The sequence below is a fragment of the Osmia bicornis genome, chromosome 8 (assembly GCF_907164935.1).
Source record: "Osmia bicornis bicornis chromosome 8, iOsmBic2.1, whole genome shotgun sequence".
In the NCBI taxonomy this organism is placed as follows: Eukaryota; Metazoa; Arthropoda; class Insecta; order Hymenoptera; family Megachilidae; genus Osmia; species Osmia bicornis.
In genome coordinates this window covers 7,447,326-7,461,097 of record NC_060223.1, presented here as the reverse complement: position 1 = coordinate 7,461,097, position 13,772 = coordinate 7,447,326, and the positions used below count along the sequence as shown (strand labels likewise).

At 37.4% G+C, this 13,772-nt stretch overlaps 2 protein-coding genes across 6 annotated transcripts in view; one reads left to right on the top strand and one right to left on the bottom strand.

The window, feature by feature from the left end:
• The window catches only part of LOC114877963 (neutral ceramidase), a 39,935-nt gene that overhangs the window by 13,344 nt on the left and 12,819 nt on the right, over positions 1-13,772 (bottom strand). Inside the window, exons 1-7 of one of the 5 annotated variants that reach the window (XM_029191201.2) lie at positions 12,426-12,620; positions 9,633-9,808; positions 9,275-9,418; positions 8,893-9,069; positions 8,709-8,836; positions 8,452-8,650; positions 8,077-8,283 (exon numbers count right to left, since the gene is read on the bottom strand). In XM_029191201.2, coding sequence (XP_029047034.2) covers positions 8,077-8,283; positions 8,452-8,650; positions 8,709-8,836; positions 8,893-9,069; positions 9,275-9,418; positions 9,633-9,779 — 1,002 coding nt within the window. In that variant the 5' untranslated portion in view covers positions 9,780-9,808; positions 12,426-12,620. Of the gene's footprint in view, positions 1-8,076; positions 8,284-8,451; positions 8,651-8,708; positions 8,837-8,892; positions 9,070-9,274; positions 9,419-9,632; positions 9,809-11,024; positions 11,709-11,910; positions 12,055-12,425; positions 12,621-13,772 lie in introns of those variants that run through there. The other 4 variants (XM_046286885.1, XM_046286882.1, XM_046286883.1 and 1 more) reach the window with 4 other exon arrangements.
• On the top strand, positions 1,843-5,716 carry LOC114877969 (cuticle protein 19-like). Its single transcript, XM_029191209.2, has 3 exons — positions 1,843-2,190; positions 4,199-4,468; positions 5,432-5,716. Exons 1-3 carry the CDS (start codon positions 2,182-2,184, stop codon positions 5,714-5,716), a joined length of 564 nt encoding a protein of 187 aa, XP_029047042.1. The 5' UTR covers positions 1,843-2,181.

Genomic DNA, 13,772 nt, shown 5'->3' with positions numbered 1-13,772 from the left:
ACGCGCGTCTTCTAACAAAAACTTTTCCATTTATGATTGATCGTACGAGAGGACTTTCAATTTCTACCCCGACGAGTTAGAAATTGAACTGTCAAAATAAATTCTAATCGGCTTTTTACTTGTAATATTTCGTAATCCAGCGAAGATGAAAGGGATTAGTGCAAATCTTTTTTCAGTTCAAATCATACGACGAAGAATCGCGGCTTTGTTTCGGATACGAAATTGCAAAATGCTGGTTTAAAGTGTTGAAAGAATGCTTGTTCGGATTCTTAGCTGACAAAATAGCGCGAGTAACAGGTACTCTTCCTTAATGATCCTTTCACGCCGTCTGACCATGGGCATTATCTACTTTAACTGGCCGTAAAGCGCGTCCTCGGCTGCGCAAGGTCCTCCACGCTCAGGAGCAATTTCTAAGATTTCCGCTTTAGAAAAAAAAGAAGAATAAAAAAAGGGGAGAGATCGGTTTTTAGAATAATATTTCATATTTTAATAATATCGTATTAAAATTCTGTTTTCGACTGAAATAGCTTCTTTTCTTCAAGCTAATTCATTTGATCTATGAAGTAATTCTTCAAGTTATACTTTATTATTAAACGACGAATATTTATGTATTCACAACATACTGAAATATGCAAAACGTGTGCCCAGGTTAGAATATTCAAAATCCCGAAAATTTGCCGAATAAGGTAAGATCGTTTGAATCATCTTCTTAGAAAGAGATCATCGTATGAAATTGAAATTCACGCTTCATAAAGTTCATAAACATTTTATCATGCGAAACCAGCCTAACATTACCAGCAGTTTCCATCAGACTCATCAGGATAGATTTGTAAGCAGAAAAAGCACAACTTCCAAATCTAAAGTTCCTTTTCGTATATTTTTATATCATCATTTTAAACCGGTCGCGAGTCACGACCGAAACCGTCCGGTCATCTCGAAATGTCTGAATTTCAAACGAACACACGTGAATTATACGCGGGGAGGAAAGGATCGGTATCTTTATGTCAGGTCGCGGGAAGGATGCAAAAGGTTGATCCTAATCTCGTCCGCGTTCTTCTGTTCGCTACGTTTTCATGCGAATTTTTATTATTATTATTATTTCATATTATCTCGATTCGCGAATCGTTTCAGCGCACGAGCGAGATACTGAATACTAAGACGTTTGAACGTGGTCGTTGTTTGAATCGTAATCAGTATTTTTCGCGAATCAGTATGAACACAGAAGGATATTAAACCGAGGATGAAAAATAGAATAATTATAACATAGATTTTAGGTGTCTAATATATTTTTTAAATGGGTCAGGATCGACTCATCTTTGTCTTTGAAACCGGAAAGGAACACGGGAATTGTGCTACCGTATCTCGACTTCACACCTACTTAAGCAAGATTAAGGGGTCTGGTATCACTAACGAGGAGAGAATTATTTAGCCTAAGATTGCATCAACCCGAAGATTAGTGCAACAGACGAAGGTTCGCTCCATTATTTATGCACACGACCACCCGAGCAAGCTTTGTTCCGACTCTTCTAAATATTACGACACTTAACGTAACAGTGGTAGCTACCACGCCTCCCTTTCAGCACACTCCTCTTCTTGCTAAATTAATATTTTTCCTGTCTTTCAATTTCACGAGTTTTGGCAATATGTACATTCATTATAAAATATTACACGAGTCAGAAATAAATAAAGAATCAAAATTAAAAAAAATTTCAATTAATACCTATTTCATTATTAAAATAATTAATCTAATTAGACACCAATAATCAACTTCTACTAAACAAAACAAAAAATTAAAACTATGATACACTGTATAGGATTGATATCTCGAATCGAGATCCTCGTCTTTCAACCTGTCTACGGTTTACCTGGCATTTCGATGGTGACCGGAAGTGGCGTCAAGAAAACGAGCATCCTTTCGCCGACTTTGGTAGCCGGCACGTGGACAAACGTGCGGTCTGTTGGCTGTCTTCTCACAGGAAGAAAGACGAATGCAGGTGGGGGGGTGGATGATGGCGATGGTGATGGTAGGAGGACAAGAGAGCTTTTGCCCGGGAACGAAACACGTCTCGGGTGGGAGATAGATATAAAGAGCATCGTCTCGGAATAACGTCTATCAGTGAGTATCGCGTTGTTTTCCCATACACAGTTTAAACACACGGGACACCGTCCAACTCGATCAGCATGCTGAAGGTACGACGGTTAAAGATACACTGAATCGCTGTGTGCGTGCGCGAGGCTCCGACCTCTTGTGTATACAGACTGATTCCGGTCTCGGCCTCTAATCCTGTTTCAAGTGATATTGACAAATTTTTTGCTGTATAATCAGCTTTATTTAAATGTATCGTTTTCTTCATAAGTGCATCGGTACACTTGCATAATGCACATTTTCTTCTATACGTGTATTTTGATAAAGATTTATCAAAATTTGGTTTATTTTTAATTTTATTCATAGGCAACTGTATCGTTTTCTTCATAAGTGCATCGGTACACTTGCATAATGCACATTTTTTTCTATACCAAACACGTGTATTTTGATAAAAATTTATCAAAATTTGGTTTATTTTTAATTTTATTCATAGGGTATCATTGATATACTATTAGGAATTAAATGGTAGGTGAGTGAGTCGATTAAGGGTTGATGGTCTCCCTTATGGACCACTCTTGTATACAGAACGTCCACCCTATCTTGTCATAATTTCATTATTTCTTTGCATATTTCATATACGGAAAGGTTGATTTTTTATTTGGTATATTGATTATTTTATAATCAATAAACTTTTGTTATTTGGTCTCCAACACGGAACTTTTCTTTCTTGATTGGAATATCCTTCGGATGGATCGGCAAATAGATGCTGACTTCTTACGAAATAAATTCCTCTTTGATAAATAATCAGTAACGTAACACGTGTCCAGGGGTTTAATACGTGAGGCGTCAGAGAACTTCTTTTATTAATCTTATTGTCTTTTGATATAATGATTCTTGTGGGCTTTCCTGTGTCTGCTAAGTTTAGCTGACTTCACAAGTGGGTTAGATAGGAAGAGGTTGTTGAAAATTCGGTCAATTGCAATTTTGACAATTTTAAAGGAAAAACAATGAATTCTTCGAGTCGAGAGATTAATTTCAACCGCTAGTGATCGACGAACAAAACGTTTCCTTTTCTTCGCGGTTTATCGCCGGGATCCACGCGACACGGAAACGGACGAAATCGTCGACCACTTCCGCGGCTCGGTATTAATTTACGGAGCAAGGTCGACGAGAAAGTGAAAAAGGATACTTTTCTTCGAGGAGAAGAGACACGTCGAAGTCTCGAAGGCCGCGAAGCGACGCGAAAGATGAAACGCGGGTAACTTTCTCGACGCGTTCGATGACTTTCCAAGATTTCCGTTCGTCGAACCTTCGAAGGGTTTTTCTATAAATCTCATTAACAATTTGACTATCTTTGGGCGTCACAGGCAGTTCAAATTATACGAAGATAAAACATAGAAGAGAAAAACGGGAAGAAAGGAGAAGCTTGGAGTTTTCCTAGGAAAAATAAACCATCAATCATCGAAAGGATATTTTTCAAGACACTTCTCGGATCTTTTGCCTGAATTTTCGAAAGTATCGACACGAAATCGATATCCTATTAACCGCGATTTTCACTCGTATCCTTCGGTCCATACTCCGTTTCAGTTTTTCGACATGCTACTCACGTAGGGTCAATATATCAACACCATAGCAGATAGTCGTAAAGTGAACAGGATCACGGCTAACATTTCAGCGGATCGATGGAAGGGTAACTTTTGTAATAACGATCCTTCCTCCCTTACGTTTTACGAGCAGTCGATGACGCGTTTAAATCGTTCCTCGATGAATAACCAAAGAAAAATCCGCGGACCGAGGTTGTTAAAGAAGCCTAATAACTTCTCGTTACGCTGGAATCGTTTGTTCGTGCCTTGTAATATCGATCACTAAATTAGATGTATATTATAACTGCGGAGGCTTATGCAGTTTTATTACGTATCGATAAGTATGTTTACGTAATCAGAATTATCTTCTGTTAATTAACAAGTTGATTACTATGGGGATCACTGATGACCTTCATTTTAATTGCGAATAATTCATATTAATTTTGCAATTGACTACCAATTGAGAAATTATCATTTCTTTGATAGCATCGGAACAAATAATTCTTTAATAATTGATGGTTAATTGCAGTTTCAGGTATTATGCATTTTCTGTGCAACGATTGCATTCTGCAAGGCGGTGGTCCTAAGTGGATACAACGGAGGCCATGGACTTTCGTATAGCGATTACGAGGCTTACGAAGGATACCCGCAATCAGCTGAATACGACGGACACGCGGTGCTACCAACGGTAGCAGTTCCGGTTCACGCGGTGTCCGCTTCCCCTGTACACCTGAGCGCAGCTCTTGATCATGGATCTCAGGGTTACGATCACCATGGTGATCATGATCATGACTATTATGTAAGTGATCGATTCTTTTGCTCTCTATTAAATTCTAAATGCGGATCTTTTAAATCTTACAAATTAAAGAAAAATTAATCAACTTATTGGCTTGTGAAACAGCTCGACATCAGAGGCAAGAAATAATCTTAAAGAAAATATTTATCCAAGTAAATGAATGATTTTAATGAAAGAGGTTAACGGTTAAAAGGAAGAATTTATCTATCATTAATTCGACGAGACCAGATTAAGTTTTTGCTTCGTTCCGAGTTTTTTTAATGAAATTTCAAAGAGAGAAAAAAGGAAAGGAAATTAGCTTATGATACAAGTCATTATCACGAGTAATAAAAAATTGATCACATTGATATTTTAATTGACTTTTATCGGAGGAAATTAACAAAGTGTCGAACACCACGATATTTAATTGATTTTACAGTCGACAAATAATAATTGATTGAAAATAAATTTAAATATAAATTGACGTCGATTTGCATTCGCGATCGATACTAGAACATTTATAGCGATAGAATAACGAGCGTGACTCCGTTTCGAGTCCTGTCAGCCGTATGTTAATTGAAATTCCTGGCTGTGAAATGTGAACACCTTTCGCGATGTATCTCATTGTCGCTACTGTTTCCGCGACGCTTTCTAAGATCCTCTGAACGTCTCTGGTCTCTAAATTATGGCGCGTACGTGCTTCCAATGCGGAAAATCACTTGCGAAATTTCCACTGGCTCCAAACGTATGCCGAGTGACTTTAAAGAAATTTCTATTATTGAAAATGGCTTTTCTAAGGTTCACTGATTCTGCCTATAGTAGACTCTCGTTATATTGCCGCTGACGTATTTTTTGAATGGAAAATTTCAAAGCGTTCATTTAAAAGGGGGAGGAAAAATAGAAACGTATAATTTTTATGGACTATGATGGTGGAATTTCTATCAAAATTTTTAAAGATGAAATATAATTTTCTTTTTTTTTCTATAGGCGCATCCAAAGTACACGTTCAATTATGGTGTCCACGATCCCCATACCGGGGATGTGAAGACCCAACACGAGGTACGCGACGGAGACGTCGTCCACGGTTCGTACAGCGTCAACGAACCTGACGGAACTGTCAGGATCGTCGAATACACAGCTGATGACCATAATGGATTCAATGCTGTGGTGAAGAAAGTTGGACCAGCTGTTCATCCGAAACCCGTACCCGTCGCGAAGTACGTCTCGCCAGCGTATTACAACAGTTACGAGGACTACGAGAAACACTATTAAACATATGTCTAATTAACAGAGAAAATTAACCCTTTGTCTTGTGTTCGAATGTGCAAATACGATTCCTCCAAATCAGATGGAAAATTTTCAATTATTATTACCTGCGTTCAAATATTTCACAATTTATTTCAATTTTCAATAGATAACAAATAGTTCCTATACTTTTTTTTATATATAATTTAGAAATATGTAATTTCTTGTAAATAGTGTTTGATCACTGAGAAGATGGTCAAGGCAAGGGATTAATTTTGAGAGAGGGTGAAAATGATACAGGGTCAGATCGAGGTAGAAGGTGAAGGATCGAGGGTCTATTTAAACGAACACGTTGATGATCGATACATCAATTATGATTGTAAAATGATATTCAATTTCAAGGAATTGGATCATTCGTCGAACATTTGCGTGTTGGAATTTGGAGTTGCAATTGACTTGCAACGTTCCACTGCGATTTTTAATTGAATATTTATAGAATATATAGATACTTTGAAGAATAAGATCGTTCTATTTGCGAAGTTATTTACGATATATTCAGCTGCTAGTGTGAAATACCTGATCTCCGGAGAAACTTGGATTCGAAAGAAACGATATGCATGTGCAAATTCGCGATTCTTTGATTAACAACGAGATTATGTAAATGAGTATCTACTTCGTTAACCGGTAGAAAGTGGCGGGGAGGAGAAAAACTGCGTATTACCGGTCCTACATTCCATTTTCTTCCATTCGATGATTATTATTAAAATTTTGGTGCTTAAAAGTGTAAGAAAATTAAAGGAAGTAAAATGTTGCGTTTATCGCTTATTCTCGAATTACAGATCGCACACGGTACAATAGAAATATAATTTAATAGAGCTGTTAGTTAATTGAGCTGTTTAGATATGGAAGATAACGGAGGAAATTGTTACCAGTCAACCTTTCGCGAATTAGAACGATTCAACTAGTTTCATAACTTTCTCCTTTGTAAAGTATCATTACTCAACACCATACTGTATATGTAAATAAGAAATAAAAAAAAAAATGATTTTATAAAGCATACAGTGTTCTTTTCAATTCGAAGTTGTGATAATTACCCACCCACGTAATTAAGGAAGCGAATTACCCGGGAATAATTAAGAATTTTAAACAGTTAAAATTGAGAAAGTTCAAACTTGAAGGTATTCTAATTATTTTAGTAATTAATAAGAAAGTAAAATTTTCAAGGGTAATTAAGAATTTTGAACTGTTAAAATATAAGAAAATTCAATTTAATAACCTGGTACTAGATTTGAATGAAAATCTTTTCTTTTCTTTTTTTTTCTTTGTTAATTAAGTAAATTGTTCACATTGACACCCTCCATAATCACATTGGCGAGAGTTTAACCTTGTTTTCCCTTTATTTGGACTTGGAAACGATTTTCATTTACTCTCAGATACAAGGGTGTGCAAACAAATAGAAACTTTGCAGGACAGGAAATTGCAGAAGCTTCAACTTTAACTTACACAATTTTCGTAAACTCAATACAAGACAAGTGGTCCCCTTTGTCCATGACCTTACACAACTTCTCATAAACTTACGGAAGTTCCGGAAAACAACAAACTATTTTACTAAATTTAAAACTATCTAAAAAGATAAATAACCGGGATGCCGCTTCCACCCAACGCATTATTCCACTTTTAATTAATACTTAAGACTCTGCCCTCAGTTGTGCATAATTTTCTTTGCTATTCTGATTATTATCTCCTACTTATGATTTTTCCTCTCTGCGTTTACGAGCGGGTTTCTTTTTTCTACGCCTCCGGCTACAAGTGTATTTTAATTACCGTTTCCTTAGACTGGAAGTGTACAAAACTAGCGGCGTTTTAAATGCAATTATCATTATACTATTGTGCGATTATTTATGAAGTCCATGAAATTGTGTGAAATGGAAGACAGGAAAAGAATCTTAAGATATTATGGTTTTATTTGAAATTTATTTCCTGGCTTAATGAACTATCTTGATAATCAATTTTGCGAGTATTGACTACTTATCGAAATCAAATTTGCTGGTATTAGAGATTAATCTGGTATTATCGAGTTTCGCAAATATGTCACCCGAGTTTGAAGTGACAGAGATTAATGAATTTGATAAATAATCTGTTAATATCAAATTAGGGAATTGGAAACAAATTAAACATTTTGATACTCTTATCTCTGTAATACCTGAATTAAAATTTAACTTAGAATTCAGAAGAGGGGCAATAGAATCGATTACTAATAATCATGATCGACTTAATCAGTTTCAAGTATCAGGTATAAACTTCTTAGATACCATTCTTATCAGACACAATACACGAATGTTTTAAATAACAAAAAATAAGAAAAGCATGCAGAAAAAGTAACTCACCCACGATTCCCTGAAGATTTTGTTGGCGATGATACTGGTACTTTCGAACATGTCCTTTCCTGGACCAGAGGCGAAACAAGCCTCCTTTTTCCCAGGACAGGTGTACTGTTCGGAACAATTTTTCCCGGAAAACATACATTTTGGGCCTCGTGTGTTCGGCGAAACGTCGCCCAGATTTGTGGATGAGAACGCAGCCACGAAGGAACCCTGATACCAACCAAAGTATCGTACAATTTTCATTTATAAATTTTCCAAATGAATAATGAATTATTTCTTATCGTTGGAAGACAGACAACAGACACTTTCGCCAGATGGTTGAAAAATCGTACGACTTACGCTATTGTCAAAGTCACCAACCGAGAAAGGACGTCTCACCTTTCCGACTAAAGAATCCTGGTTCATAGCTTTCTCGAAGGTAATGGACGCGTAGCCCACGTTATCGCTGGACACCAGATGATTAGTGTTGTTCATGCTGGTTGGATGCACAGCGAACCAATTGATGACACCCAATGGTTTTTCATCGGCACCGATGAATTGCATCTGAGTTAAAGCCTTGTCAACGTTGTACTTGTACCTGAAAATTATAAATTTAATGTAATACATGTTAAGAAAATGAAATAATAATCACTCGCCTGTCCCTTTCTGCTTTAGGGTTATTGAGATACGCCAAAGGGCTTCTGTTGATGTTCGCGTGGTGCACTTCACCGTGAATGATGAAAATCCGACCTGGTACCATCGCGTTATGAGCACGTTCGATACTCTAGAAAAATAATCACTCTGACTTCTTTTTTATCGAAGGGTTCAATAACGAATTACCTTTGTTATTCCTTCTACTAAAGCATCGAAGGTTTCCCTAACGAAACCGAAAGCGGTGAGATCGAATAGCATGTCCAGCATGAATCCACCTGGTGTAGAATGCGAGTGCGTTCCACTGATCATCACATTTTCTTCTGTATACATTTTACCAAATTGTGGTTCAAGCTTTTGCAATACCTGCGGTAATAAACAAACGGAGATTCAAGTAGAAAAACTTAAATTATTTACTATTTTCAATCTATATTTAGAACAATCTTTTTGAGACACCCTGTATATATCAAGAAGTATCGGGAAAGATTTGCCATCGACGCGTGAAATTCCTCGGTAAATTGAGGAATCAAGGATCGTGATCGTAGAAAGAGGGTTGAAACGAAAGGATTACCGCTTGTCGAACTCCGTTTCCTATCATCGCGCTGTCCACACTGACGAAGACGAACCTCTGCTCCCCATCGTCGATGATGAACGCGCGTGAGAACGTTCGAAGATGAATTCCTGATCCCTTCTGATCGATCTTTGCATAGCCCATCTGGAAAACAAACAAACAATCCGTTAGAATGGCTCGCATACGAATGAAAGACGTTGTTACATTGCACTGTTGTTTGGAGAGAAACAAAATCCCACACAAAAAAAATTTCAATTATAAATAGTAAATTAATTTAATAATCAAAGTTCAGAGTTAAAAATCACAAGCAATTTTTTCAGAAAAATTGCTGAAGAAAAGTTATGGAAAAGATACTAACGAAGACGATTTCAGCGCTGGGTCCAGTGGTGTCGGCTCTGCCTACCCCGATGGTGTACGATGCAACTGCACCGGGCAATGCAACTTGAAGCAGCCATAACGAGAGGAATGCGATGATCCTGAACCGTCCGAGCTTTGGTGTATCCATTCAGCCTTCGATCCGCCGATCTGATCGCGCTGAAATTCAAAAATACTGTACCTCGACTTCCTTTTTTCACTGGTTTCGATTAACGTCACCGATCAATAGATAAAGGTTCGATCGACGGAAAGTTTGCCAGTACGGGGCAAACCTCTATCACGTTTGATAAGACCGATTGAAATACTACTGCGACGGCTAATGTCAAGTACGTCGTTGTACGCGTTGTTACCTATGATATCATCTTCCGATCGTGCGTAAGATAACAAATAGAAATGATTTATATGTTTAACACATTTGCCCTGAAACGAAAAAGATACTAAAGACGAGTTTCTTCTTACATAATCAGGTAAGTTTTGGCATAGGTGAAAGTTAAAGGAGAAGCAAGTTTTTGTATCGAAAGAAACTTCTTTAAGGCTTTTGGAAATTCTACCACAGAACGTTATAAAATCACTTTCGACATGTATTACGATCGTTTGGAATGTGTCAGAGTAAGAATGCCTATTAAACGTCTGGAAACGCTTTCTTTGCTTTTCCATGTTCGAGAGGACGAGAGAATTGTGAAAGTATTATACAATAAAACCATAGTAGTTTTTTTTTTATTAAATCCCTTTACCACCATTGAATTTCATGAATTTATGTATAGAAAATGATTTAGAATTTTAGAGTGATCCGGCAAAAATTATTGTATAATTACATGCTCTTCATAAATACATGCTCTTTAAAATCTCTTTCACCCTAGTCTTGTTCACGCTCAAAAACATTCATCCCCTAGCGACGTAATCCCCTAACCACGCCAACCCCTGTGTTCCTGACCCTCATAGTCTTCAAAATTTGTTCCCTTCTATAAAATCAATAGCTTAGGTGTTTTTAACACAATGAACATTCAATCGGACGACAGATAACGCTACAAACCTAGCTACAGGTGTAGACGAGTATGGTCACATAAGTATTACGAATCCCCCACGTGATTCGATCACGTTACGGTCTGCTTACGTAAAAATATTTCAAGCAAACGTCACGCGATTTTCACTCGTTTCTTTTATCCTGCACGATTCTATTCGATGCCAGCGAAAGATTAAAAATTTGCTAATGGAGGATACTAACTGTAAATTTCAGTTTTCGAAGAATCAATTATTTTATATTAAGAATACTAATAAAATGCTTTTATGTCATGAAATTACGTCAGACTGTCTAAGTTTCGAAATTCGTCATGTATGATACACGCAAAAACTAAATAAATCCACTGAAACGTACCATGAACGATCTTCTTCGTCCAACTGAGAGAGCTGGAAATTTTCAGCTGAATATAAGAAAAGAAAAACACTGGTCGAGATAACAGACCACTCGGCAGAGGAAATCTTGGAGGAGTGTTCGACGCGGGTCTGTTTCAGCTGATCGCTTTCTACAGACTCCTGTTATCAACTACGATTAACGTTAATCTCGTTGGCACGATTATCCAGAAACTCCGTTACGGTTCCTTCCTTCTGATTCATCGTTACCATTTAGTTCGAACGATTTTCAACTGCATCCGGCTCCCACGACCACTTTGTATCATCAAAAACGAATTAATTACCGAGCGGCTGACGTTTCTGTACCATCTATAGACGCGAAACATCTGCTGGTCAGCTTTCTCTGGATCTTTCTTTCGTCTGCTCGAATCAATTCCAATCGATGAACTTTTCTTTGTCACTGACCTACTGGACCATCGTCGATGACGAAGAGAGAATTACAAAAATCACCCCCTTTTAACATAAGCTGTATCAAACTTTACATGTGAATTTTGTGTAGATTAATATTTTTTTATTTCAATTACTTTTTTCAAAATAAATTTTCTGAACAACACACGAATTTATTCGTTCACCTCGTTTAATATAGCACACGAATTCCAATTGATCGCGGTAAATTTCGATTGATACCGATCGAACCTGCACCGAGATCGATCGACTCAGAACTGAGTCAGGAGATCGAGCACAAGCAGCTGGATGCTGCAAGAATTCGACGATCCTCAACGATTGCGTGGCGAATGTGGCTTTCACTTTCCAACACTATATCGATCTTTCCAGTGGGATTTATCGAAGAAACCAGAAGTCCCTTAACGAACTCCTCGTACCTTAATTAACAATAAATTCAAGGTACTCACGTTAAAAATTCTTGCAACGAAACTATCCTTATCCCTCTGTCAAACGTGTACTGAGTCACCTAACGACGTTCTAATGGCCAAGAAGTATGTGTACACTCATTATATTCGCCGTGAACAAAGAACTTATCTAGCCGACAGATCAACTAACAATAACAGATATGCAGTAAAAACACTTTGGTGCTCGAACACTTAAGTATAAATAGAAATACGATCAAACTGTTTCGCAACAAACAAATGAGTCAATTCTTAATAAGGTGTATACCTATGTTCTTATCAATTTGATAAATGATAAGATAACTTAATCGACGATTATCAAATGAAGAAATAAGTATTGGCACATTTTAGAACTGAAATAATGTTTCGATATTAATTTATTAACACCTTTGTTTGACAAGAAAGCATACTTATTTTTTAAATCATTAATTACAATACCCATTTCTCCAGTGCTAATGACCTAGTCACTCAAGAAATCACAGTGAAAATTTGAAATCCATGAATTAGAAAATTGTACTCACGCTGTTTAGAACAGCCAACTCATGCCAACTAGTTCCACCCGTGTACCAGTGAAATTCGCGCGCGGGATCGGGCTGGTGGATCGCGAGATCGTGATCGATGGATCAAGACTAAGAGGAATAGCACGATAATAGCTGGTCAGCAGCACGGCCCGCTAGACCGTCACCACGAAGACTCCGTTGTTCGAGCATCAAATACGCTCGGGCTAGCGTGGCCAGCCGTTCGAGAAGGGGAAAACGGAAACGATCCTACGGCTATTCTCATGGTGCACACTGATGTCTCCTCGTGTCGTCACGATTCTGTTCGTTCAGCTCAGGGATTCATAGACGGTTACGTGCCTCGTCTCTTCTTATCCGAAGAGTCATCAAAGCGTCTCACCGCTTTGACCTCAGCTTTTCAAAGATTCCGTAACACCGTCTTTGTGCGGATGGACTTTATTAGAAGTCGTTCAATACCCTGGGAAATTCTTTCTTCACTTTTGATATCGACGTTTTGTAATAATTAAAAAAAAGAAAAATAAAGAAATTCCTGGACAATGATTGACATCATTGTGGATTAATTATGTACATCAGAAATTCATGAGTTTGATGAAACTAATCAACGGATGACACCTTTGACCAAAGTCCAGTAGGAAAGATTTCGTAACAGAACATTATTCTCGTCTCTATAAAAACATCGCTATCTCGATCATGTAAATGGAAACGAGAAAGCCTTTTGAATCGAGGCTACTCAGCAAAAGGCTTCAGACAAGAAAATCAAAAAATCTTTCACTACTTCTTGTTCACCTTGACTTCAATATCTGCACCTACGTCAACCTTTTAACTAACAATTTCATGAATGAAAATCGTAAATTCTTGATGACCAATCGTCACAGATCAATTATATGTATCATATTGCATTAGAAAATAAAAAGGTTCATTTAATTTTCATTTTGACTTTCACAAAATTCGTACCATTTTTGCGTCACACTAAACACAGAATTACAACACAAAATGACCAATGGAGAAGACACTAAAAAATGATCAGAATAAATTTTTATTAAAAACCTTCATCGAATTATCTGTTTATGGCTATCATTTTAGTGTTGATCTGAACGCTGTTATGATACTAGTTCGACAGCCTTGAAAGTCCCCTTTCTGGGTCACGTTTGATTAGCATGGCACAATTACTTGGAACAACGAGATCATAGAACGTTCTCTGGTTTCCAGAGGCCACGTTGATTTATGGAAATCGAGAGATGTAGAGGAGAAAACACGAGGAACGACGTAGGAGAAGCTAGTCGAACTGACGTTCGAAAGGAGACTGTTGTCACTTTTGACGATCGAGCCGGTCACTATTGACCACTACCT

Coding starts and splice junctions, on each gene's coding strand:
- LOC114877969 (XM_029191209.2), top strand. Junction 4,469..5,431: donor ATCATGATCATGACTATTAT/GTAAGTGATCGA, acceptor TTTTTTCTATAG/GCGCATCCAAAGTACACGTT.